The sequence below is a fragment of the Tursiops truncatus genome, chromosome X, assembly GCF_011762595.2.
Source record: "Tursiops truncatus isolate mTurTru1 chromosome X, mTurTru1.mat.Y, whole genome shotgun sequence".
Classification (NCBI taxonomy): domain Eukaryota; kingdom Metazoa; phylum Chordata; class Mammalia; order Artiodactyla; family Delphinidae; genus Tursiops; species Tursiops truncatus.
The window spans coordinates 14,942,095-14,968,396 of record NC_047055.1 but is presented as its reverse complement, the minus strand read 5'-3'; the positions used below and the strand labels follow the sequence as shown (position 1 = coordinate 14,968,396).

At 49.2% G+C, this 26,302-nt stretch overlaps 1 protein-coding gene across 7 annotated transcripts in view; it reads left to right on the top strand.

Annotated features, from left to right (window-relative positions):
- The window catches only part of FHL1 (four and a half LIM domains 1), a 60,833-nt gene extending 36,454 nt beyond the window's left edge, over positions 1-24,379 (top strand). For 3 of the 7 annotated variants that reach the window (XM_033849601.2, XM_033849602.2, XM_073799362.1), the window contains exons 3-8: positions 19,790-19,971; positions 20,113-20,287; positions 20,899-21,068; positions 21,515-21,701; positions 22,279-22,478; positions 22,835-24,379. In XM_033849601.2, the coding sequence (XP_033705492.1) occupies positions 19,816-19,971; positions 20,113-20,287; positions 20,899-21,068; positions 21,515-21,701; positions 22,279-22,478; positions 22,835-22,918 (972 nt within the window). In that variant the 5' untranslated portion in view covers positions 19,790-19,815 and the 3' untranslated portion in view covers positions 22,919-24,379. Of the gene's footprint in view, positions 1-12,382; positions 12,521-17,666; positions 18,576-19,789; positions 19,972-20,112; positions 20,288-20,898; positions 21,069-21,514; positions 21,702-22,278; positions 22,479-22,834 lie in introns of those variants that run through there. The other 4 variants (XM_033849600.2, XM_073799363.1, XM_033849603.2 and 1 more) reach the window with 4 other exon arrangements.
- The last annotated feature ends 1,923 nt before the right edge of the window (positions 24,380-26,302 follow it).

Sequence of the window (26,302 nt, the reverse complement as noted above, 5' to 3'; positions counted from 1 at the left end):
GACAGGTGACAGTGTGAGCTTCTATTCTTAGTTCGACCTTGCTCCCCTCTCTGAAGGCAAGACACTTAATCTTTTTAACGTCTCAGTTTATCCGTGTGTAACACCTGTACTCTTCTTTCATGAAAACAGTACCTGGTTTATATTTGATAGCATTTGAGGACTGGATATAGAAGGTGGCATCAGGGTTCAAATTACTCTGTAGAAACTATTTGTATGTTGAATGATAATCTTGACAAATTACTAATTACTACATTTAGAAAGTTACAACTCTGGAGGGAACTGATATTTGATATTGTTGTCCTGTGTGTTCTAAGTTACCATCATAACAGTAGGAAAATAAACCCTGTCTTGGCTGTGTTACAAAGGGATAAACTCACTTCTTCAAGTGGTTACTGAATCTCCAGCCCTTCGGACAACAAATAAAAAGTGTCCCTTGTTTTATTTAATTTTTCTGGGAAAAAAGTCTTCTGAGTAACCTTGGCTTCATTTTTCCTCTTGTTGAGAGCTTGCCAAGTTGTTCTCTTTGTAAAGAATGAAGGGTAAACCATGTCAGTTACTTAAAGCAACAAAAATTACCCTCTACAAACAGGCAGAGGAGTATGCTTTTGATTTTTAGATCAAAGCAAAGAACCAAGATTATGTGGAGCTAGCTTATAATACATTTGTCCCCGGCTCCCTGTGCCTTTGCAAAGAATCAAATGTTAACTAAATAGCAAGAGGATTAAATAGCTAGATCCTGAGTAAAACTAGAATCCCCATATGACTATTTTTTAAATTCTGTATCCTTGGAAGTTTGGGCTAATGTGAGAGAGATCGCCAGGCTTTTCACAATGATCTGCTACTCGATTTTATGGTGTATGGTGTATAACTGTGTATGTGCTTACTGTGAAAACTTTGTAAGTCGTGTGAAAACTGAAATCCACTCGGAAAATTAGAAGACACTGTCTACTTAGGTACAAAGCCTGGTTTTTATATATATTTTTTCTTTTACAGACACTTTATTTTGACATGACTTTTCAGCTCATACTTTTCGGTTCAGTACTTGGACGCACGTGATTTAATTTGGTTCCCAAAACAATCCTATAGAGAAAGCAGGAGCGGTACTCATGTCCCCATTTTCTCGATGAGGAAGAAAAAATAACTTGGCTTGTGAGCAGGTCAACAGAGTCAGGGATTCTACCTGGGATTTTTGATTCCATATCTGTTGCTCATTCCTTGAGTTACAGAACAGTGAAGCCAACCAGACGTTCACTGTTCTCTCCATTAAATGCCAGCTTAAAATGAATTTAACTTTTACAACGTTGTCTCCGTTTACTTTGACGGAATTAACTTGTAATTGATGTTGCGCTTGCTAAAACTTTCAGAATTAAATGTCCTGTTTCACAGCTCCTGAATTCGTCTCTTCTCTGTACACTGCCTCGTCCGATATGATCATTTATGTAGCATGTATTCAGCATTTGTTTATGACATTAAATGAGTAGACAGTTTGAAGTGAACTGAAATGAATTAGTGTTACAATTTTTATTATACCCCTGGTTCTCCACACTGACCTGCTGCAACACCATGACTGAGGACCCCTATTTTAACACCTAACAAAAACTGCTGGTAGACAAGACTTTTTAATGATTTACATATATTATGCTGATTTATAAACATGAACCCCTTTTCCCGAAACCCAAAGAGTTAATTTTTTAAATGTTCGCTGTGAGATTGGAGTCGGGGTACAAATGACACTTCTGTTTCTTGTTTGTTGGAGAAACAGGGAGGTACAATCTAAGTTGCGAAATCAGTGACACACAGAGCACGAGTCACCTGGCTTCCGTTAGTTATGCGTCCTTTCAAAAACCAAGTGCCCGTTTCAGAAAAGACTGACTTTTGAGACGACAGACATCAAGCTACTCTTCTTGCAGGGTTCATTTAAAGCTCTGATGCAGACAGAGCTGGAAAATCCCTGACAGGTTTCCAGAAGGAAGGTGTGCAATGTTGCCTTCCAGGCAGGCAAGGTGAAGGTCAGCCTCGTGACTCAGCTGCACCGGCTTGGTGCAGAGCATGGGCACCCGTGCTCCAGACCCTGGCTGAGAAGCCACCTTTCATTTTGTTCAATAGATAAAGAAGAGAATGTGAACACTTGAAAGTCAAATACCATAGGTACTTTATAGCTTTTCCACCTAAAGACCTGATGAACGCTAAGCACCTCCTAATCTCAAGGGGTAACGTCTCCGTTGCCACCAGCGCATCACGGTGCACCACAGTGAGCACGTGTGTACGTTGTCAGGATAAGCGTTTGACTCAGTTTATTGTCTTGTAATTCATTGGCCGAGACCTGTGGTTTGGTACAAAGAGCACTCGACTTGGAATCAAAAGCCACTTCCTGTCTGGGTGGCTTATTAGCTGAGGGTAACCTTAGCATAGTTGGCGTGGGATTTCCAGATGGCGTCTTTTCTGCCTGAACAAAAATAATCTACCACTTCAGTAAGCCTTGGGGGGTGCTGCCTGATCCACGTGAGACCCCTTCATCCTTTTCCTTTCTCTGTCTCTCTTTCCTTGTAAATAAATCACAACTCTGGTTCTTTGAGTGCAGCTGACCCTTGTCGGGTATTAGGGGAAGGCAATCTGGTCAGACTCACTAACGGTACTTTTTCTAATTGATTCATTGCATCGTTTTAAACTTTGTGTATTTCTTACATCATTGTTTGTAATAGCAGGTTGGAAACAACTTAAATGTCTATCAGTAACGAACTGTAAATCGTGGTACAGCTACACAGTTGAATACTATGTACATGTTACAGAAGTGGAGCTCTTGATGTACTAACATGGAAACTCTAAAATATATCTATCGAATAGAAAAGGCAAGCTGTAGAAGAGTATGTATAGTATCTCACTGTTACGTTTTTCAAAAAGGAAAAAGAAAAAAGTGTACGTGGCTGCCAAGTTTTCATATGCCCAGCGCCTCTGGAAACATAAGACACCGGTATCATTGGTTCCTGATGGAGAGGGGGAAATAGGTGTCTGGGGCCGGCAGGAGAGGAAGACTTTTCACTACCTTTTCATCAATAGATATTTAAAAAATGCAGTAAATCCACATGCAAAACAGGATGTTCACAGCAGCATTTTTCATAATAGCTAAAAAGTAGAAACAATTCATGTCCATCAACTGGTGAATGAATAAATGGGGTGTGGTATATCCAGACAATGGAATATCATTCAGCAATAAAAAAGGAATGAAGTACTTACACATTTACAACATGCGTGAGCCTTGAAAACATGCTAAGTGAAAGAAACCAGCCACAAAAGGTCACACACTGTGTGATTCCATTGGTATGAAAATGTCCAGACTAGGCAGATCCCCAGAGACAGAAAGCAGATTAGTGGTTACCAGGGGCTGGGGGAGGGGGAATAGGGGGCGACTGCTGGTGACTGTCGGGTCTGTTTTCTGATGATGAAAATGTTCTGTAATTAGATGAGGCTGATGCTTGCGCAACTTTATGAATGTACTGAAACCCACTGAAGTGCACACTTTAAAGGGATGAATTTTATGTTGTGTAAATTGTATCCCAGTAAATAAAAGAAAAAACAACTTGGTGAAGTCATGAACATGGAAACTTTAAGAATCACCGTGAGTATATTAAACAGGGAACAACTTCCTTAAGTTTCCACCTAAGAAACCTTTCCGTCGTAAAATACTTTACGTAGTATCGCTGATGACGCCGGAAGACTTCATATCCTTTAGGTACTTTCACTAACACCCACCAGTGATCTTTTTATTTTCTGGGGGAATATTGTTAACCCACATGAAGCCCTGGTTGATTGAATTTTAAGCAAAATAGCCGAAAAAAAAGGATTTACAGTTATATGAGATTGAGAGATTGTGGCTGCAGGCCTTCCCCACTCCCTGCCACGAGGAGAGAAGGTTATGGGAGTTCTCAAAGGAGCCTCAGAATCTTTGGAGCAGCTGCCCTTCCTCTCGCCACAGCTGATGTCAGAGCAACTCCTGCCCCTAACCTGTCTTGCCAGTGAGCCACCCCACACCCTTCCTTGGGCTTTCCTGGGTCAAACTGAGTCTCGGGGTTTGAGGGGCCATTCCTAATCAGAGGGGGTTAGCCTTAGGGCTCTCGGGTGAGATCGGTGGACCTGACTGTGTGACCTCTCGTCCCCCAGTCACGGAGTGTTCACAGGTGCTGGGCCGTTGCCGTCATAGCATCGGCCTGTCCGTAGGCTGGTCAGATAACAGTCTTCTGTCAGTCTTCCCAACTCCAGGTGCCTAAACCTGCGCTCGTCTTGGGGTTGGGCCCGGGGGGTTGAGCACAATGTATCTTTGCTCAGGGGTGGGATAGACGACGCACAGCTCAGTTCTGCCGCCCCGAGACGTTCGGCCTGACCGTGCTCACTCAAGCGAAGTCTCTCCCCGAGCAGCCTTACCTCAGCCGAGCTGCTGAGTCCTCCTTGTAAGTGGCCTAAGAAGATGGCGTCTTCAGATGCGTGTCCTTGGCATTCATTCCGAATGAACTCATGCGACCCAAGACTAACCTGTGTTCTGGCCGGAGCTGTGGCTCCCAGTGATACAGGCAGCCTCTTCTCATTGTTGCTCTTCGTAGGCCAACTGAAGATCAGAGCTGTGAGCCGCAGGGGCCCCACCTCATTAATTAGTCTCATGGAAGCAAGGCCTTATTCATCGTGTAGGAAGGTCTGATCATCCGTTGGGCTCACTGGGCCCTTACTTGTAGGAGGGATGTAGGGAAGATCCCTCCCCAGACGAAGACTGAGCAGGAGACCTAGACCTAGTGGGTCTTTTATTTTCACTAGAGGATCGAAAGGGCAGAGTTTTGTCCTCCGTAGGTCTCCGTCACGTGTTCATAAACCCTCCTTGTCCGTATGGGAGGTACAGCTGTCCCCTGTGGGCTGATTCCTCTGAGTTCCTAGGACTTTCAGCATTGTTCTTGGGTGCCCCAGTCATTCTCAGGCCCATAATCCTTGCAGCTGGGCTCTGGGCCAAGATCCTGAGCTCTTGTCTCTTTCCACATATCCCCTGTGGATTGGTAAACTTGAGGATAAATTCCTCTTTTGCAGGAATCTGCTTCTTGGGATATCCGTATTTTTAGAGTGAAATTGAATAAATAATAACACGTTGTGCTTACTGTGTGCCAGTCACTGTTCTAAATGTTGCCAGTATTTACTGTTTCTCATGACAGCCCTGTTAAGGTAGGTACTCTTGTTATCCCCATTTTAAAGATGAGCAAATTGAGTCACAGAGAAGTTAAGTAATACTTGTTCGCACACAACCACTAAGTGGTGGAGGCAGGAGTTGATTCTAGATGTTCTGCCTCCAGAGTCCATGCCCTTAGCCACTGTGCTGTATTCCCTTGAAACTTTATGAAACAACCCCGTATTAAACCCAGGGCAAATTCTATGTTATTTGTCTTAGAACAATGTTGGTTGCTCAGACAATCTCGTATAAAGTTAAGACTTGAATTGCTTTCGTGGAAGCCTTCAGAAACAGTCATGGTCCAGTCTAAACCATTTCATCTGAGTTCCATTGAATGCGGTGATCACCGTCACTGTTCATTTGGGTTTCCCTACCTCCGACAATCTGGTCTTGTTTACACTCGGTCCGTAGTCACGTGCTTGTTCTCTTTGATTGTCGCACTGCTGGAAAACCAACAGGAAATGTTGGAGTTTGAGGTGAACGTGATGTAATCTCTCCGAGGGCGTGACCTGTGGTGGCTTCTGCCACTCCAGCTACAGACTGCTCCTTGGGCTGTGTTTGCTGGACCTCGTGTCCCTGTCGTTCTGGTCGTGTGCTGCCCGCCTGGCACGGTGAATGTGCTGCTTGACTTCCAGAGCTTTGAAACGACTCGCTCGTGCTTCTGGAGTGTCAGCCGTTTCAGGGAGACCCTCTGCTCCTCCATCGACCAGGCCCTGCTCTCTCGGCCCCGTAGCAGCTGCCGCTTCCCACTGAGCTCGGCTGAAGTGTACGGTCACTTTGACTAGACCCTGGCTGTCGCGTGAGAGAACCTACGAGGTGTCCCCTAGTCTCGGTGTCGGTGACTCAGGCACCCAGCCTCTGCCGATGATGACCAGAGGTCAAGGGACCGTGACCCCCATTGAGCATAAATAAACCCGCGAGCAGGTTTTCCGGCGTCGTGAGCAGAGCCCTTGCTGGCGGCAGCGTGATGTGCCTGGAGCGGCGCCTCGGGGGGCCCGACACCCGGGTTCCAGACCTAGAGCTGCTGCTAACGCAGTGAGGAAGTCACCCCCCGTCTCTGGGCCTTAGTTTTCCCGTCCGTAAGATGAGGCCTCTGAGGTCGCTTCCGACTCTGTCATCATGCGGTCTTGGTGAAGGTGGAGCCTGTGCCCCCGTGCCGCGCCCTCCCCGTGCACAGACTGACAGGGGCAGTGACCTCACGGCAGGGCGCACTGGCCTTTACTCCGTCTCGCCACTGAGTTTTCCGGTAATAGTGCCTGTCGTCGCCAACAGGGTAGCTCTTTCCGCAGAAAGTTCTTCACGTTTGCTCTCCCAGACGTGAGTCACCGCGGACCAGCACCCTCCTGGGTCAGGCAGACAAACAGTGGCCCTCGGCGAAACTTGACAGATGGGGACCAAGTGAGGCTTTCGATCCTCCAGGAACGCGATCGGCCCTGCTATCAAACCGTCAGCCCTGCTGCCTGACAAAACCTAGACTTCCTGAGTGACGCCCAGATCACAGCTTGACGCCCTTCCTCCCGCTGTGCTCCCACACCCACTTCTGTGCCCCGTGACCAACCCCGCAGAACCACTCATGTTTCCAACCTCTACCCTGAATTCTGGGGCTTTCCCCTGTTTCGGAGTTGAAAGCACCAGTGCATAATGAGGGGATGTAGTAATTCCAGTCCTTTGGTACATGAGCACAGGTTGTATGTTACTAGTTGAGATCTCACACCCCAAAGCAGGGCTCGTGAGTTATGATCACGCCTCTGGTCAAGGCAGTCGGTCCCAGGTAGCAGAATTAAGAGTAAGGAGATGGAAGCTTATTTGATCTGCTGTTCTGTCCTGTTACGGATACTAATCAGCTGGCTAAGTTATAGACTAGGGTCATGGAATGTTTAGCTCTCAAGCATCTATCAGAGGCTTGAAATGTCCATAACAGGTGGGCTTGGTGAATGCCAGGAGTTAGCATGATTGAAAGGGTGTTTTGAGTCATGGCACATGGCAACATGGAAATAAAACAGATATATCACAGGTGGGTGGTGGTGGTAGAAATAGACTGGAAGAGAATTTTAACACCGAAAATATGAGAAAGATTTATCCCTACAAGCTTCTCCGTTTCATGAAATATTCGTTTTCCTCTGATCTGAAATTCTGTATTTGTATTGTGTATTGCCTTCTAAAACTCTTACTGATTTCTGTTTCGTTTCGTTTCGTTTCGTTTATCGCTTTCTCTTTATTTCCTCTTTTAAGTGCCACTTCAAATATGTATTTTTAAATCTGAGATCATCGTAGTGGCTAACTTTGAAAGTCATTTGTTCATGTTGTCCTGGTGGTGATTTCTGGTTAGAAGCCCACAGAAATATCTCTGGGATGTGGTTGGTACAGTTCCTACATCTTGGCAAGAGTCTAGGAGCAGTATAGGAAGGGGCAGGCTTTGGGGACAGGAGACATTTAAAATTAGTTACTAATCATGGAATGACATTTTCAAAAAATCAAATGGCAGCGGCCACGGCACGTGTTTAAATGCTTAATCTCTGAGTCTTACACGGAGATTTTCTAAGCCCTGACGAATTGTGAAATGAACAGGCCTTCCCTGGAGTGAATTAGCGCTTGCAAGGTGCTTGGCCATTTCCAGGGTCTTCTGTTTCATGTATTTTATCTCATTTGTAACAGGTCTTCCCCTTTCACAGCCACCCTTTCCTTCGCTCCAAGATTCAGAGGCCCTTTGGGGAGGCAGAATTCCAGGTTTGCTTTCATTCGGGCCTTACCTGATATAATTGCCCCTCGTGTGGTTCCGGGGGGGTGCCCTCGTTTTATCCTTTGACTGGTTGTGACACTGAGTTGTGACACTTAAGCGGTGACTATGCAAAATTTGGCTACTCGGTAAGAAAAAGTACTCTTTCCCACCCTGAAGGTTGACAGGAACATGAGATGGCAGAAGCTGTCCCGGGCTTTTTCTTGCCAGAAATACTCTGGAGAGCTCAACACTGAATCACACCGCGTCTCGGTGCATGACTAGGTGCCTTAATCGCGCAGTTGGAGTCACTCGGGAAGATTGTTGGTGGGGGGACTGGGGAGTCTGACGAAGTTATATTGAGAAAAAACTTGCCGTGTGTTAATGCATTAGTAGTAGGCGTGGGGAGGAGAAGAAGAATGGAAGAGAAAAATTAAGATGAAACCACTGATACGTCCACAAAGACTCCATTCCAGCTTGTTATCGTTCTCTTGCCTCTGGCGGCGACTCACAGCCAGTAGGTGAACCTGAGTACGTTTTCAGATTTCTTCGGGAGAAGAAAACTGCAGTCGGGAGAAGGGTGACCACAGCCAAGCCGTGAGTGAGGAACTCCCGAGATGGGGGCCAACTAGGTCGCTGAATTTGTCATGTTCGACTCTTAGGTTGCACCCCTTTGAACTTCGGAAGTTTGATCCTCCCAGTGGTATTTGTGAGGTAGAGATTCTGAGGTGCGATTGCAGGGCAAGAATCCCCACAAACATGATTCCACTGGAACCTCACCCTCATCCCTGGTTCTCTCTTGGCTTGACAACTTGGACCCTATTAAAGGGGCTTAGTTGTTGACATGTCAGAAGAACCTCCTTACAAAGCCCAAAATAAAGTGCCGTTTTTCCCCACAGCGGCTCCGCCTCCCACGTCCCCATCACCCAGAATCACGACCTCAGAGGGGTCACGGCTCCTCCCCTAAGCCGTCCTCTTGGTCCTGTCCCACAGTGTCCCTTCCAGCTCTCCTCTCCGTGCCCACTGCCCTGAGTGCCCTCATTCAGGCTGGTGCCCGCACCATTCCTTGCCAGGCTGTGCACCCTCCCCTTGCGCGTGTCTGTGTGTGCCACCACGCTCTCGTCCTGCGCTCCCGCCCGCAGGGGATTGCGTCCTGCCTCTGGAGCGGGCCCTGCCCTGCTCGTACCTTTGCTCGCGCTGTACCCTTTCTTGGAGTGGCCCCTGCCCTTCTCTGTGTGCTGCAGTATCCCCCGTTCTTCAGGGACCAGGGCACATACCGTCCCAGCCATCTAGTCTTGTCCGGTCCCCCAAACCCGATGTGATCTCTGCCTGTGATAAATCTCGACACCACTTCCCATCTGTGTGGTCGCACTCGCCGTGCTGTGCCTTGCATTGCTAGTCATCTGTATGTCGATCTTGGTACACTGCAAAGGAAGGACTGTCTCTTATTCTTTGTGACCAACAAAATATCTTGCACTGCACAATAGGACATGTGTTCAGCAAGTGCTCTTATACAATCAGCGAATGCGTGGGGCGGCACTCTCCACAGTTGGAGCCGAAGGCAGGTTAAATGGAAGTGCAGTGTGGTTGGGGGACAGGAGTGTGTAGATACGCTGAGGCAAGCGGAGCCTCAGGGGTCCCCACGCGACGGGGGCCCGAGGAGCTGCGATGCACAGCACTCACCGACAGGTCATCCTGATGTTCGCGAGAGCAGGGGAGGCCGGAAGGCCCGAAGTGTGGCCTTCACACGCTAAAGCGATTTGTTCATGAAACGCCAGCCAGCTCCACCAGCAGCGTAGGAAGGTGCTTTGTAAACAGGACAGTGATTATTAGGGATGCTGGTACACGTCCTGCTGGTGATGCGGAATGAAGGTGGCTCAGACGCTGATGAAAGCAGTGCCCGTTCGGGTGTCTGCTGAGTGACCGTCAAAGCTTCGGAGCCACTGAGCCCCCCACTCTTCTTACTGAGAAGTTGATTTTCAGCTGACAGAGGGCCTCCTCTGTTTTGGTTTTGTGAAAGTTACAGCTTTGTGACTTGAGGACATGGGCAGTGGGGACAGATGTCAGAGCAGGTGTTGGTCGCACCTCATGAAGCTCCTCGGAAGGCCGACTGCACCTGGTTGGCGCAGACTGCAGAGTAAATGCTGTTGTCGTCGTCCGAGCTCCCGGTCCACCCCGGCCGGTCGGAGTTGACTAATGAATGAACGGTCAGAAAGCAGTTCTCTCGTTTTTGTGTTTTTTCTCGTGTTTCGGGCAAAAGAGATTTAGGTGTATTTGCTCATTTTGTATGGCTCTCGGTCTGTCCGTGTTCTGTTGTCACCTTTCACTTCCTGGAGGAGAGCCTTGGGCGCGCCGAGCTTATTGTTCGTGGCACGGCGAGAGGGGCGTTTAAAAATACCTCAGCTCGGGCTTCCCTGGTGGCGCAGTGGTTGAGAGTCCGCCTGCCGATGCAGGGGACACGGGTTCGTGCCCCGGTCCGGGAAGATCCCACATGCCGCGGAGCGGCTGGGCCCGTGAGCCATGGCCGCTGAGCCTGCGCGTCCGGAGCCTGTGCTCCGCAACGGGAGAGGCCACAACAGTGAGAGGCCCGTGTACCGCGAAAGAAAAAAAAAAAACAAAAAAAAACCTCAGGTGTACCTAAAAATACACCTCACTAAAACTGAAAATTTAGGGTTCGTAAAGGTTAATCCTCTAATAAACTAAGAGCGTTTCCTCTGGGTGAAAAGTTTGAGTTTGTTTTAGGGGCGTGGCGTCCTTCAGACTGGCCAGTCTCCCTGCCAGGACGCAATCAGCCGAGATAAGAAAGGCTGCGGAGGCGTGGTGGGAGCGCAGCGCCCCTTCCCTTCTTTTCCCAGGCTTTCTTTCCTTTTTTTTTAATCTTTACTTTCTTGACATGTAATAAATCTGCCTGTAACGTCCGGGGTTTTACCGTTATATCATTTTCCAGCTAACTAGGAGTTACTGGCAGTTTTAGCTATCTTTTAGAATAACTCTTTTTCTTTTAAGTTGGATGCATACCATACTTTAATAATCCAAGACAGTTCAGTTGTGTTTCCTGAGTATGTTTCATCTAACCCGTATATGACAATATTGCTGTGTTCTTAGTCATTTTTACTTTTAAGGGTCCAGAATATATTTCGAATAACTTTTCATTAAACGTTTGAAGAGCATAAGAGCCGGGAAGCTCATTGATTCATTCCTCGTGAAGCGTGTATCGCTTACCTGCTGGTTCTGGGAGCAGGAAGCCAAGTAAAGCATGATCCCGGCCCTCAGCCTGGGGGGAAGATGCATGAAGAGGGTGACACCAGTGACAAGCGCTAGACGAGACATGGCCTGACCCGGAGCGCAGGTCGTCCCCTTTCCTTGAAGTTCAATGGCTGAAGTCACTTTTGGGTTCCAGGTGGGGCTACGTTTCCGTTTCATATGTGACTTGGTTAACACTTTCCACGTCTTTTAATTCATTTTTTCAACATAGAGTTTTCGCGGGGAACAAATTGGGGAAGAGGTAGGGAGAGCGGGGGTGGGGAGCATGTTTGCGATGTTCAACAGGGTGGCCAAAGAAGACGGCACTGAGAAAGTGACTTGGAGCGAAGCCTCGAAGGAAGCAGAGGAGCAGCTGGGAGAGGCTCCATGTTGAGGGGATGGCCGCCAGGACCCTGAGGTGGGGCGTATCTGGAGGGCGCAGGGGCCAGCAAGGCATGAGGGCGAGGGGGGCAGGGATGAGGCTAGAGAAGGATCCGGACGGGGGTTGGGGAGGGACTCACAGGCCCCTCCTAGAGCTCCATCCTGACGACCAGCCTCCGGCCAGTGGATGACCTGTTGAGCTGTTACAACATGTTAGGGCGCCATGTTTTCGTCCATATTTTTACATTCATGGTTCCTGACAGTGAAAAGCGAGAGATTCCGTTGGTGGGACGATGTCTCTTCCTTGGCGTTCATAGCGGGCGTGTATGTCTCCCTCCTGCCCTGCTCTGACACTAAGGAGATACAAGGCTAGGATTGCTGTCTTCAGTATTCTCCTCATCTCTGGTGCAGACCGAGTAGGACAGAGATAATGCCCTTGATCTGTATATTCATACTGTCTTATCCCTTTTAATTACACTGGTAGCACAAGTCTGTCTCTTATAGTTACTTTTATCATTAACGGCACAAAAATGAATTCTTCAAAGGACCAAATGCAAGCTCTTTAGGCATATAAAGTGGATTAATGAGGGTGGCTCAGCGTTAAGGTATGCCAGGGCCGAGTCCAAATTTTATTCCGGTACAGGGATCACTTTCTATGTGGCCTCTCTGGCTCTGGAGCTAATTTGGATGCTGAGTAGCCCCACAGGTATTTATATGTAGTGTTTGGTATTTTTACTGGGTCCTATTCTTCTCCCTTGGATCACCTAAAATGGTTAAGAATTTTCTAGTGGGATTAAGGTTGTGATCTCTGGGGAGGGGTGGGCCATCTGCTCTTGGTTATTTTTGTGTTAGCCGCTTCCCCTTAAATGTATGTTCACAACTGAGCCACAGCCTTATCAGCTGGGCTTGAGGGAAGACTGGTCTAGGTGCCGCTCCTGAACTTGGTCTCTAAGCCATGGCTTCCCATAGACACTCAGGTAAAACTGCATATTCTTTATCTTCTAGGAAGCACAGTTTTATTTGGGCACTGAATCTTATGATTTGTCTAAAAGCTACTTTTCGACGAAATGATTTTAGCCTTGTCTATAAATAGTAAATCGTAGCTCGTCTCTGTTCTGTCCTTGCCTTCTTCGAATGCTGTTTCCAAGACAAAAGATTATTCTTATTCAAGTAAAATCAGCAGTTTGAGTGCCTTATTTCTTTTAATGTATAAGCATACTACTGTATTGTACATTTTCCAGGACATCTTATGAAGCTGAAAGAGATTGTGTGAGGAAGGAGGTTTTCTTTGTTGTTTTAGGAATTTTTTTGTTATTTATAAGATACAAGTCTTCATCTTGACAGTGCTATGAATCGAATTTAAAGTGTTTAGAAAAGGTCAATCGAATATGGAGCTGGAAGGAGGAAGATTTATAACTAAGAAGGTCCATACTGACTTAACCACATCTTCTCCTTTTCTGAGCCGTCTCTTTTCTTCCTGAAGAAATTGCTGTGATACTTTTGACATGACACATAGGTTATTAATTGTTCTGATCAGAAAAAGGGGCAAAGGTTTGGAACTTCTAGACCGTCATTACCGTGAGACTCTTCCTGACACCGAGGAAGCCCTTGGGCCATGGGCAAGACTCCCCCGGGATAGGGGCTGAAGGACCGCCAGTTTCCCCAGAAAGCCCGGTTCTGTGGAGTCAGCCTGCTGCCACTCTCTCCTGCGAAGCCAGGAATGTCGCCGTGGCTCTGTTGCCCTCTGCCTGAGTAACAGTCCCCTTTCTTAGCAACCAGGCACTTTGTCCCATCTCCCAGCTTTCAGATTAAGGGGCAAAGTATTATGATTATCAGCGTCAGTCTTTTGGAAAAATTGATTTTGAAAGCTTGTAACTGCTTGCCAATAATATATATATACATATATATATATATTTTTTTGCCTGTCAATACTTAAACAGTGGAAATACTTTGAGAAATTTCTCTTTCGTTGTTTTAAGACGAATATGCTGTGATGGAATGCACTGCTTTAATGAATCAGTGTGCAATGTTTTCCCTGTTCCCAAGGGTTCAAGAGCCGTCTGTTTTTCTCCCCACCCCCCAGGAGCCATTTTACAGACATGGCACCACACGCCTGACGTTGTGGTAATCGGCCAACATACATATTCTCTGGGTGTAGACAGCAGTCAGCTGTAGCAGTTGTTCCAGTGGGCCTTGAACTCACGTTAACTCCCCGTTTTATTTACTAATTAAATGACAGGGAAATGTATCTCAAAGGTGACATACTTATAACACGCCCAACCTTGGTTTTTAAAGTGCACCAAATCCCGATGTTATTCTTATAGTAAATCTGGAGGCTATAACCGTGACTAGACAAATTACTGACACCTTCTAGATGATTTTTAAAATCAGGAACTATCATCTTGTGTTACATTAGGTTCATAGGTCCATGAAAGCAGTTGAGAAAGAAGTGCTCACAGAAAGAAGCCCCACAGTACCCTGAAATGGACTTGTGTGGACACAATAGAGGCTCGGATAATTGGATGGATGAGACTCCGTTTTCAGGGACCATCCACATACTTGAGAGGACGTTTCAAGGACAAGAATTGATCCTTTTGTTATTGAACACTTACCGTCTGCAAAGTTGTGCAGATTTCATTCCTTTACCCTTTGGCCTTTTAGGTTGAGGATGGGGTGGGTGGGAGGGCAGTGAAGTCACCCAGCATCCTCTCCAGGCAGGGATGTGACGGGAATGGGTGGGCGAGGGGAGCAGACCCGGTGGACTGGCTTCCTGAAATAACTGGGAAGTGGTAGTCAGAAGCCTTGGTCTAGGGTGAAACTGAACGTTTTGTACTTTTAATGACCACCAAACGACCGCCTGCTACTGTGCCACAACTAGAAAAGCTGAAAACGCATGTTGTGTTGGCTACCAGGTCAGAAGCCCTCTCTCTACGGCGCGAGGGGCAGAACGTGCTGCACGTGTTGTGTGCGACGTTCAGAAAAGCCCTGTGTCAGGACAGAGTGGCTCTGGGATAGGATCTGCCCGGGGTAAGTTCAGGGGCACGTAATGTTTCGTTTGATCATCTCTGTGCAGCCCTCCTGATCCCGGGTGTCATCTAAACCGGGTTACCTGTGACCAGCAAAAGCCAAAGGAGAGTTGGCGGGGGTTTTCCTAAACGCAGCGTACCGGCGAAGTTGCTAATAACATGGAACTGTTACCTGGTCTGTTTGTAAGGGAAAAACCACTTTCCGATTTTCTGTGAAATTCTCTGAAAGCCCACTTTTCAGTGACTCGTGAGCCCTTCCCTGTCGCAGCTGTGCAGGTGTTTATCCCCCACGTGGGGCGGCACCTCCAGGTGCGCAGGCGCGACTGCTGCGCAAGCCTCCCTTTCATCAGCGAAGGCTTCGTTCCGTGTGTTGAATGTTCTCATACGTGGAGTGACTAACGTCCTGGTATGTTGCACTTAGCCATTAACAGACCAGAAATAACCTGCATTTTTTCCCATTTGAGTTGCTGTTCACTGTTTATACTGTACATTATACCACTCAGGGAAAGCACATAGTTAGAAAAATGCTACCTAGTAATAATACTCACTTCTTCCCTAAATATTCTTATTTTGAGCCACTTGGGCAGGAGGGGAAAAATGAAGATTAGCAAGAAATCCATGAGAGAATACATATAAAGCAGAAACAAGATTATTAAATACAAATTGGATCTTCTCCAATGAGGTTTATAGTAAAAATCAAAAAAACAAACAAAAAACCCCAGATGTTGCAGTGTTATATTTCTTGTATGTGTACATGATTAAATCGGAAGCCAAAACTTTTTATTGAGATACTGAGGTTTATATAGGCCCCTCTTAGAATGTTGGATGTACTTCAGGAATTTTCTGAAAGAGGAAGCTTGTTTATTAAGTGAAGAATGATGTGTCTTTTGAAGCAGGCATAGCAAGAAAATCAGGCTACCATCTTGGAATAAATACCTAAAATTTGACACATTTCCAACTGCATTCCAACCGGCTAAGTCTTATAAAGGACTGTCAGTTAGACGTCAGCACCTTAGGGTCACAGGCGCTGCCCCCTGATTTTCTAAAACAGAAATCTTTGTTATAAAATGATTAGTCAGGGGCTTCCCTGGTGGCGCAGTGGTTGAGAGTCCGCCTGCCGATGCAGGGGACACGGGTTCGTGCCCCGGTCCAGGAAGATCCCACGTGCCGCGGAGCGGCTGGGCCCGTGAGCCATGGCCGCTGAGCCTGTGCGTCCGGAGCCTGTGCTCCGCAATGGGAGAGGCCACAACAACAGTGAGAGGCCCGCGTACCGCAGGGAAAAAAAAAAAAATAAAGATTAGTCAGAGAGCTTCCCTGGGGCAGACATGTCCTGGACAAAGGCAGGAAGGGAAGTAGTGTCCTACTGGTATGTATCCAGTGTTTCATCTCACGATTGATGACGCCCTTTCCCAGATAACAGCAATAGGTCAAGGCAAACAGATCTGGAAGTTTTGGGAGGTTAAAAGGTTTTGTATTTCACGAACTTAGAAATTGCTAAGGGGGTAAAAAATTGTTCCCTAAGAGATACACCTCACCTAAGTCTATGTCATTCACTAAGATTAAAGAGAGCCCCAAAGAGGAGGTAAAAATGCCACCTTCATTTTTTTCTCTATTCTTTTATTTCTAACAAGGGGAAAGAAGGGGAAGCGGAGAGCTTCTCTCTCCTCATGAAGTCAGTGCTTCACTGTGGCTCATTCGGTGCAGCCCACAAATCAGGGTATTTGCTGTCTTTTAGGAACCTGTCAGCGTTGTCATTTATAAGCCGTTTTCTTAGAGTTGTTAATCTCTTAGAGGATAAGTAGTAACGAAATATTTTGCTCTTCTGCACATTGTCGATATTTTATGCAGAGGTCTGATGTGGTAACTATCTCATCAGCAGGAATGTATTACTCCAGCTTCTTCCTAAGTACACTGTGTGAAGGTTTGAAATAGTTTTGGACCAAATAATCATAAGGTTAGAAAACCACAAGGTAAGCTCATTCCCGTCGCCCAAAGTTCCACTTACTAGATTTATTGCAAAAAGGTACTAAAGTTCATGAATTTGACATCGACATTGTTAACATGCTTTAAGTATTTCCAGCCTGTTTACTTCTTAGGCAATAAAGCCTGCATTCCTAGAAGTGCCTATTTTTTCTTGACAAGTAAGTGTTCGCACACACATGAAAGAGGCTCGAGGCAGCTGTGGAAAGCTGTTCTAAAGGGTGTGCCCTTTGAAATCTGTCACTCATCTGGATACACACTCTCTGGGTTTAAGTACACATTGGCGGGGAATATGAGATGACCCTGGGCTTTTCATACTGAAGAAAGAAAAAATAATAATGCCTACAGCTGGGACTCAAAAACACCAAGTGGTGGGGCTTTCCGTAGTGGTGTTCACTGAATTTCCCTTCTGCTTGGTTTTACGACCCTGCACTGTAGGTGTGATAAAGTGGTGAACAGATTCGGTGACTCCATTTTCAACACTCTCTGGTTCTGCCGTGTTCATTGCTAAGCCATGGATTAGTTCATCGTGTGGATGCCTAGAAACTCTTGGGCGAGTCGTGTTCTAGAACGATAAAAATAACCAATGAAGAACTTGGCATTGGTAGAATAGTAGTTTGAAAGTATGTGGTTTTAAGGCGGGAAAGGCTTGGCAGGTAAGATCTCTCTGGTAGTATGAAACCATAGTGGTTTTCCTTCTCTCCAAAAGCTCTAAATGGAATCCACTGTGTCTTCTGGTAGTTTGTTTTTTTGTATGATGTAAGTACCTGTATTTTTACCATAAAGCTAGGATTCAGAAATACCATGAGACAGAACCATCCCTTAGGTGGGTCTCTGTATGGTACTCTAGTACAGAAATATTTAGAATCCATTTCTTCTTTGAATGACATCAAAAGAGAGTGATATTGGGGCTTCCCTGGTGGCGCAGTGGTTGAGGGTCCGCCTGCCGATGCAGGGAACACGGGTTCGTGCCCCGGTCCGGGAAGATCCCACGTGCCGCGGAGCAACTGAGCCTGTGAGCCATGGCCGCTGAGCCTGCGCGTCCGGCGCCCGGAGCCTGTGCTCCGCAACGGGAGAGGCCACAACAGTGAGAGGCCCGCGTACCGCAAAAAAAAAAAAAGAGAGAGAGTGATATTAAAATGAGTTGGGTTCAGACTTACTCTAAATAGAGACTTTGGTAAGAGAGAAGGAGGGATTTTCAAATGTGGTCCAAGAAGATAGTCTCTAGCCACGCAGGAAGCCAGCGCTGTCTAATCTTACAAATTCTGACTTCCTGCCAAATGGCATTTAGGACCCACTGATAATTTAATTTCCTGGCACTTACTGTTACCGGAGATTTATTTGGTTTCTCTACACAGCTCTAAACAAGAAAGTAAGTCTTCGCTGAGTGCACAGTTTCAATATGGAAGAGCTAATAAGACAAGGATTTTATGTGACATATGAAAGGCCAACAAGAATGAATTAAGGAGAGTGATTTTCAACGTTCTATCCCTGTGACAGGCGCCCTTTCCGGTGTACACGGGGGCTAAAGACAGTTTAAAACCTGCCTTAAGTAAACAGTGCGTAGTTCAAGGAGATGGACCCTGGTTTCATCATGTCTCTACTTTTCCTTTCTAACCCGGTTATGTAAGGGAACACCCCGGTTTTCTTTTGGGGGAAAAGTGCCGGTAAGAACCATTCTCTAGTCTCAGTAAATCTCTGAACTGGTACGTGACTGTCCCAAGCACCTGTCTTCGCACAAGACTGTCACTGCTTGGCTTCAGTCGTCAGGTGTCTGGAGAGCCGATGGGCCTGGGGCGCTGCTCACCTGCCCTTGTCAGAGGCTGGTCTGAGTGCGAGTCCCCTGCCTTAGCCCAGTCCCGGCGGTGCTCAGACACAGGGTGTGGTTTCCTTAGCTCGCTCTGCTGTTTGGTTGCCTACAGCAACAGGATCCAAACAACTTGGACATGTGTTTGTATTAAAAAAAAAACTGGGAATGGGACCCAAAGTGGGAGTCTGGGGCTGGCCAGTTAGTGGAAGAGCTGCGGTGAGTACCGGGCAACTGCTCGTTTCTTTTCCCTCCTTCTTTCTCTCTAAATTACTCCTGGGGTGTTGTTCACTTGCACAATAACCACGTTTGTGGGTAGTTGGAGAAATAGTCTCTGTTTTCCTGTTTCCTGGGCAAATTAAATAATTGCTGTCTATTTACCCGTGTAAGTTTCTTTCTCAGGGAGAGAGGAAGAAATTAGCGTCTGCTTACAGAAGTTGGGAGCTAATAGAAACTCACATTTGGTACCTCTTTGGTGGCAGGATTAACAGAGTGTTCTTTAGTGCCTGTGATTCCGGGGGCGGGAGTGGGATGGGGTGGGGTGGGGTGGGAGGGAGTAGTTATATGAAGGCAATGGAAGGGGTTCTTGGATAACCATTTTCCCCCAAATTATACTTGAAAATTGCAAATGTCCTAAATCGTATAGTTCATTGACCGTATTGACCCTTAGTTGCTTAAACAAAGGGGGATTTGATTTTGGCGCATCACAAAACCGAACGTCACCGTGACAGATAGTTCACAAAACTGGCCGGTACGCGTCAAGAGTGCCTTTTAAATAAGTCCTCTCTTGCCTGATCGCTTGGGCCTCAAAAGTCAGTAAACTATCTGGGAAATAATTCTTTAGGTTCTTTTCAGGGATTAAAAAGTGCTCTGGCAGACTTAAAAGTCGCCATTTAAAATAAATTAATAAGCATTGCTTACGTGCCTAGCGTGGTCCAGGGTCAGCAGTAAGTTTCTGTTCAGATGAACTGCATTTTGCAGTAGGAGGACAGCTGGGCGTCCGGAGGACGCTCTCCCCGCTGAGAAAGTTGTAGGCGGGGGTTCCTGGTTGGGTCTCTAGTGAGGGCCTGGGCACCTCCCTCCCTGCCAGCTGGGCTGCCCGCCTGCAGACTCGGCCCAGAGAGCTGTGTCCTTGTCCTTTGGTGTAGGCTCGGCCTCCCCTCTCCTGCCTGCCCCGTCCCAGCCCTGCCCTCACTCACCCCACCACTTGGGGCCCCGTGCCCGCCAGAACCCCTGTGAGGCAGCACTGTGTTGGGATGGCCCAGCAGGACTCTCTCTCCCGGGGCCCCAGGGACTCACCGCGGGGCGCTTTCGTCGCAGGAGTCACGGTGAAGCGCCTGTCGCCTGGGTCCCGTGGTGGCCTCCCCAGAGCCCCTCGGGCCACGCTCCAGCCTTCCCGTTGGTCATTTGTCCCACCTGCTCGTCCCCCGCAGGTCCCTCCAGCTACAAGGTGGGCACCATGGCTGAGAAATTCGACTGCCACTACTGCAGGGACAACCTGCAGGGAAAGAAGTACGTGCAGAAGGACGGCCACCACTGCTGCCTCAAGTGCTTCGACAAGTTCTGCGCCAACACGTGCGTGGAGTGCCGCAAGCCCATCGGCGCCGACTCCAAGGTAGCGGCCGCGGGGGCGGGCGGGGCTGAGGGTGGACCTGGACGGGGCACCGGCCCTTCCGCTCGGGCTCTGGTGTGAGGGACCATGTCGTCTTGACGGGACGCCCCGCTCATGGCGTCCGGCCCCCTGCTTGGTTCCCAGGAGGTGCACTACAAGAACCGCTACTGGCACGACACCTGCTTCCGCTGCGCCAAGTGCCTCCGCTCCTTGGCCAATGAGACCTTCGTGGCCAAGGACAACAAGATCCTGTGCAACAAGTGCACCACTCGGGAGGACTCCCCCAAGTGCAAGGGCTGCTTCAAGCCCATCGTGGCAGGTACCGGCCGCACTCAGCCCCGGGGCAGCCAGGGAGGAGGCCCTGGGGGCAGACGTGGCGTGGGGTTGCTTGCGGTGATGGGGCTGGCGCTGCTGGGAGCCGCGGCTGGAGCTCAGCGTATATATGCACGCATATATATACACGTATATATGTGTACACATATATGCTCGCACACACGCACACACGGCAACTAAAGAACACTGGAGAGAACTGTCTGTGGCAAGAGAAGGAAGTGAAAAGTATGTAGCGCTTTCTCACTTGGGATAGTAAGTGATCGAAGCATGCTTCTTCCTTAGGGTGTAATTCCGGGTCACATAGTCCCCCGTTGAATCTCGGAGTCCACAAAGGCCATGGGGGGTGGGGGGGGGCGGGGATTCAGGCATCTGACCCTAAATCACTACAGCCGGGGTCCCCTCCCTGACAGAGTCTGGGTTGGCATGACCACAGGAGGACGCGGTAGAGAAGCCCCTGCGGGTAGGTGACTGGAAGCGTGAGGCCAAGAACTGCAGGGCCTGCATTTCCTCCCCTCTGGAGGGCCCAGGACGGCGCCAGCGGATGCAGCCCCCTGCAGAGCACTGTCAGTGGGGCTACCCCGTCTCTTCCCCCCGCAGGAGATCAGAACGTGGAGTACAAGGGCACCGTCTGGCACAAAGACTGCTTCACCTGCAGCAACTGCAAGCAAGTCATCGGGACGGGAAGCTTCTTCCCTAAAGGGGAGGACTTCTACTGCGTGACTTGCCACGAGGCCAAGTTTGCCAAGCACTGCGTGAAGTGCAACAAGGTACGTGTCAAGGGAGTTCTGCGCTGACCGTTGCTTCTAGAGGCGTTTGACAGTTTGCAGAGCACTTGCACACACACTATCCCATTCCATCCTCACGACAGCCCTGTGACGTAGGGATTATTATTCTCGTTTTACAGATGATGAGACTGTGGTAGTAGAAAGCCACGCCCAGGCCAAGGCAGGCTGTCCGCGGGCACACCGGCCCTGGAGGCCAGCCTCCTCCCCCCAGTTGCTGTGTAGTAACCTCGCACAGGGGCCTGCCTTCTCTGAACCCCAGTGTCTTCATCTGTAACTGGGGGATAATAATAGCGCCTGCCTCCCATGGCCGTTGTGGCGATTCAATGAGATATTGTAGACCAGAGCGCCCAGCACAGTGCCTGGCACGTAGTAGGCACTCAACAAAATGGTTGTTGAATCTGAATCCGGTGCTACACTCCCTGGTCTAGGCCATCACATCTGGAGGAATCACTTACCAGGATCAGCCCTGGCATGCCGAGTGCTTTGTGTGTGTTACCTGCTCTAAGAAGCTGGCTGGGCAGCGTTTCACCGCTGTGGAGGACCAGTATTACTGCGTGGATTGCTACAAGAACTTTGTGGCCAAGAAGTGTGCTGGATGCAAGAACCCCATCACTGGTAGGCTAAAGAGTCCTTGCTAAGTCTGCCAGGCTAGGTTTTGCGCATGGTAACCATCTCTCATTTTCCTACGTCGTCGGTTTCATCCACAAAGGCCCCAAAGAATGCCCTCTCCCCCTGCCACTGTGGTCCCGAAGGCCCCCAAATAGTTTGGATTCTCCCCCAGGCCAGGTTAGCCTTTGCAACACAGAACACTTCTGACGACTGCCGACTAACTAACGCTGCTGCCGGAGATCACGAGCCTGAGACCCACGGCCACGGGCAGGCACTGCGCGGGGATGCTGGGGGGTAGGGGTGGGGGGAGAGGAGCGGGGTGGGCTGGGGTGGGGGAGGGGAGGGGAGGGGAGGTGGGGGAGGCCGGAGAGCGAGAAGCTGGGATGAGAACACCCCATAGCGGAAGGCTAGCTCAGAGGTGCCAGTGGGCAGTTTTTTTTGCGATCAGGAGCCGAGCTAATCACTTCATTCCTCATCTCGCGGCCGCGGTCCACGTGCCCTGGGCCCTCTCCCCCGCCTCCAATTTTCCCATCTCCCGGGGAGCCTTGAAATGTACATTTGAGAAGACTTTTGCCATCCTCAGGGAAAAGGACTGTGTCAAGAGTGAGCCACCCAGTCTCTAAAGCTAGGAAGCCCCCAGTGTGCCACGGGAAACGCTTGCCTCTCACCCTGTTTCCCAGCGCCAACCTCCGGGGCAGGCATCCGGGTGGAGAGAGGACTTGTCCCTCGTGGGTGGTGGTTCTTTATAGAAAAAATCGAAGCTTAGCAGCTCCTCGAGGCCCGGTAAGTGCACACCCCACAAACAGCCCAAGTTTGCCTCCTGGTGGCCACTTTGATGCCATGGCCCTGACCTAAATCAAAGAAACTGGTTGTGCTGGGAGGTCGGTGCGCATCAGTCACAGGGCGATGGCGGTGGCAGGGGATGTGGGTTCTGGAGAGCAAGGGGGCCCTCGACTGAGCTCTGGCATCTTCTCAGGTCCCGGCGGCGCGGGGGACGGTGCGCGGTGGAGTGGGGGGGCCGGGCGCCGGGCGGACGCTGCCCGCGTGCTTGTCGGCTCCGTGAATGGGCAAGGCGGCGGCCTGGCTGCCACCTGTGTCCACTCAGCTGTCGCTTTTGTTTGCTTTTGTTTCCTCCACAGGGTTTGGTAAAGGCTCCAGTGTGGTGGCCTATGAAGGACAATCCTGGCACGACTACTGCTTCCACTGCAAAAAATGCTCCATGAATCTGGCCAACAAGCGCTTTGTTTTCCATCAGGAGCAAGTGTATTGCCCCGACTGTGCCAAAAAGCTGTAAAGTGACAGGGGCTCCTGTCCTGTAAAATGGAATTTGAGTCTTGTTCCTCGTGTCCTCGCCCTCTGCCCGGCACCACCCATAGGGCGAGAGCGGCCTTTCACCTCTTCAGGGTTGCTCCTTCTGTCTTTTCTCCCATTTTACAGTTATTACTCAAGTAAGGGCACACAGTGATCATTATTAGGATTTAGCAAAAAGCAACCCTGCAGCAAAGTCAATTTCTCCATAGCTGCAATTAGCAAACGAACACTTAGCTAGATTGACTCTTCTGCATGTTTATCATAGAGCAGAAAAGTGCTGACCATGTAGCTGCTTAGTGACGTAAGCAAGAAGCCTAAGAGATAAAGCCCCCCACTGAGATGCCTCTTGTGGCTCAGCTGGGACCCACCGTGTCGGTCACACGACACATCAGAGTTGCAGCGGCTGCTCCAACTCGGCTGCTCACCCTGTTCTGTGAGCAGAAAGAACTTAGCGAAATGCATGGTTTAACTTCCTCATCAGAACCTTCCTTCTGTTCTTTTGTGCTTTCAAAAGACTAACACGGACTTCCAGAAAATTAACATTTGAATTTAGCTGTAATTCTCAACTGACCTTTTCTCCCCTGTACTAACGTTTGATTTCCCCGTGTGGCGTGTTTTCTGAGCGTTCCTACTTTCAAACATGGAACGTGCAGGTGACTTGGAAAGTGCAGGCAGATCTGAGAAAACAAACAAGCCTGTTTCAGAAGAACGTCATCACAGCGAATACTTCTGGAAGCTTAACAAAACTAACCCAGCTGTCCTTTATCTTTTTTTAATTAACAATATTTTCGTTTTAATTAATAGCAACATAGCTTATTGGGTTTGGAGACTTGCATGGAAATATTTTAGCCCCCTCAGACGTTCCTGCAGTTTTGAAAGTCATCCTACAGAAGTAACCGTAAGACTCGAGAGGGGTAGGTGAGCAGGCGCCAGGACTGTCATTGACACGGATATGACATTTCCCAACAGTGACAAGTGGAATCCCTTGTAACATAGTACTTGTCTGCTCTGTGTCCGTGTGTTAATAAGCAGGCCCGCCAAGTCCCTTCTCTTGGGATTCTAAGGACTGTTCCTCAAGAGCTTAGCTGGCTCTCTGGGGGCATGCGGAGGCCACTGTCCCCGCAGGCAGAAGCGGATTTCCACGTAGCGCTTACCTGAGATGCAGGATCACCTACTTACTGTATTCTAGCTACATTGTTATATTACATAGTATAATGAGACGATATCAAGAGTACACATGTAATGACAGTGCATATTAACATTCTCGTAGGAGTGGTTAGAGAAGCCGATGCCTCATTTCTACATTTTGTCATTAGCTATGATCATCTGACAGTTCAGTGTATCCTTTCAGAAATAAAGCAGCATATAAATAACTTGCCTCCCGACTTCTAATTCTGTCCGGTGCAATTGTTCCGAGGTGATACTGCTGGTCCAGAGACCTGAACAACTAACTTTTCCTTCCTTCGAGGACGTGCTCAGTTCAGTGCGGTTGAGTGCAACTACACGAATTACAAGATAAAACCAACCTGTAACAGCACTTGGATCCAGTTAAAAACAGTAACAAAAAACCCCATTCTGACCCAAAATAACATTTCCCAGATGTTCATCTCCCTTAAAAAGAGCACACTGATTTCCTTTGGCCAGGGGGCTGGAGGCGGGAAGGGAACTGCAGCTGAAGTTTGTCATCGAGAAGTCATCCCGTCCCTATTTTGTTGGCTGCCCTTTCCCTGCGCCCCCCACCCCGCCCCAGAGCCCTGAGCTGTGGCGAACGCCGCTGTGCCCTCCACTGCCGCTCCTCCACCGTCGGAAGAAGGCGCCCCCTCGAGGCTGCCGCTCATTTGGGAGGATGCTCACTGGGGCCTCTGTATCTCAGGGGTGGGGGGCGTGGGGACGGTGTGGGCAGAGGTGGAGGTAGCTTGCAGATCACAGCCACACCCACGAGGCTCAGGTGCTTCAGGTGTCCAAGCCGTCCACGCCACGTGGTCGTTTCAGGATGGCGTTGGGTGCCCAGTGACATGGGTGTCTGCTGCAGACTCCTCAGGTGGAAGGGTCCCCAGGATACTTCAGCTAAAGGCTGAGGCAGGAGGAGAGGGCCTCATCTTTGAGGAGCCTCACGCCCGGGCTAATCAAAGGACAGAACCCCTTTGGGGCTAAGGAGTCAAAACCTGTCTATAGGAAACCGTGAGTGTTTCTATGAAGGGGGAATAGACGTGTGTGTGAGAGTGAGAGGGAGAGGGAGAGGGAGAGGGAGAGGGAGAGAGGAGAGGAGAGGAGAGGAGAGGAGAGGGAGGGATGGAGAGAGTGAGAGAGGGAGAGAGAGAGAGAGAGAGAGAGAGAGAGAGAGAGAGAGAGAGAGAGAGAGAGAGAGAGAGAGAGAGAGAGCGCGAGCCTGGCACCAAGGAAGCAGGTGTGGGGTAGGGAGTTGGGATGGTGACCCTCTGCTTCTCAAGGGAGCTTACAGGGTTGTTGTGAGGGTTTAAAATGATACCTATAAAGTACCTGGCACATAGAATGTGTAAACATAACTACGGTTATTACAACACAGTTGTTTGGGAAATTATGAGACGAGCCCATCTGGAAACACTGGAACTGGATTGGTGGGGAGGGAGACCGAGGGCAAGGAGGCCTTTCTGGGACCTGCTTCGACTGACCAGGCCTGCAGGGTGTGCAGGGATCAGACTGAGCCCTGGTAGGACAGGCCGGGCAGTCTGCCTCCGGGCTGTGCGTCTTGGCACCAGCTGCTGCTGCGGTTCTACGCCCACCTCGCGACCCTCTAGCTCTCGCCAGTGAGTTAGCGACTCCTGAGAACTGAGGGCCCTCCGAGATCCTAGCGCAGGCCCCCAGCCCGCTCACCAGGCAGCAACGGCTCAGAGGGGCCATGACGGGCGCAGTTGCTTGGAGGGCTTGCAGCCCCCTCGGCAGGAATTTGGGTCCTCAGACCTCCTGTCCAGCATCCTTTCTAAAAGTGTTCTCACCGCGTTTCTCTGGTCACCGGGGATTGGAGCTATTGAAGAGCTTCACTGCACACGGGGGCAGTGGGGGGCGCGGATGACACGGGTGTGGGAAATGCGCTATCATCTGCAGAATCCACCGGGAGAAGCCAGGGGCCTGCCCTCAGCCTACGGCAAGCACGGAGGCCGGGTCAGCGTCCATCACCTCAGGGCTGTCAGCAGGGTGCTCTGACCGTACTTCAGGTTGTCTGCGCACCAGGGAATGTCCTGGTTCAACAGCCCCAGTGGATGGCCCGGTACTGAATGCCAAGTGCGGAATGGCTGCCACTGTTCTCAAAGCACCAG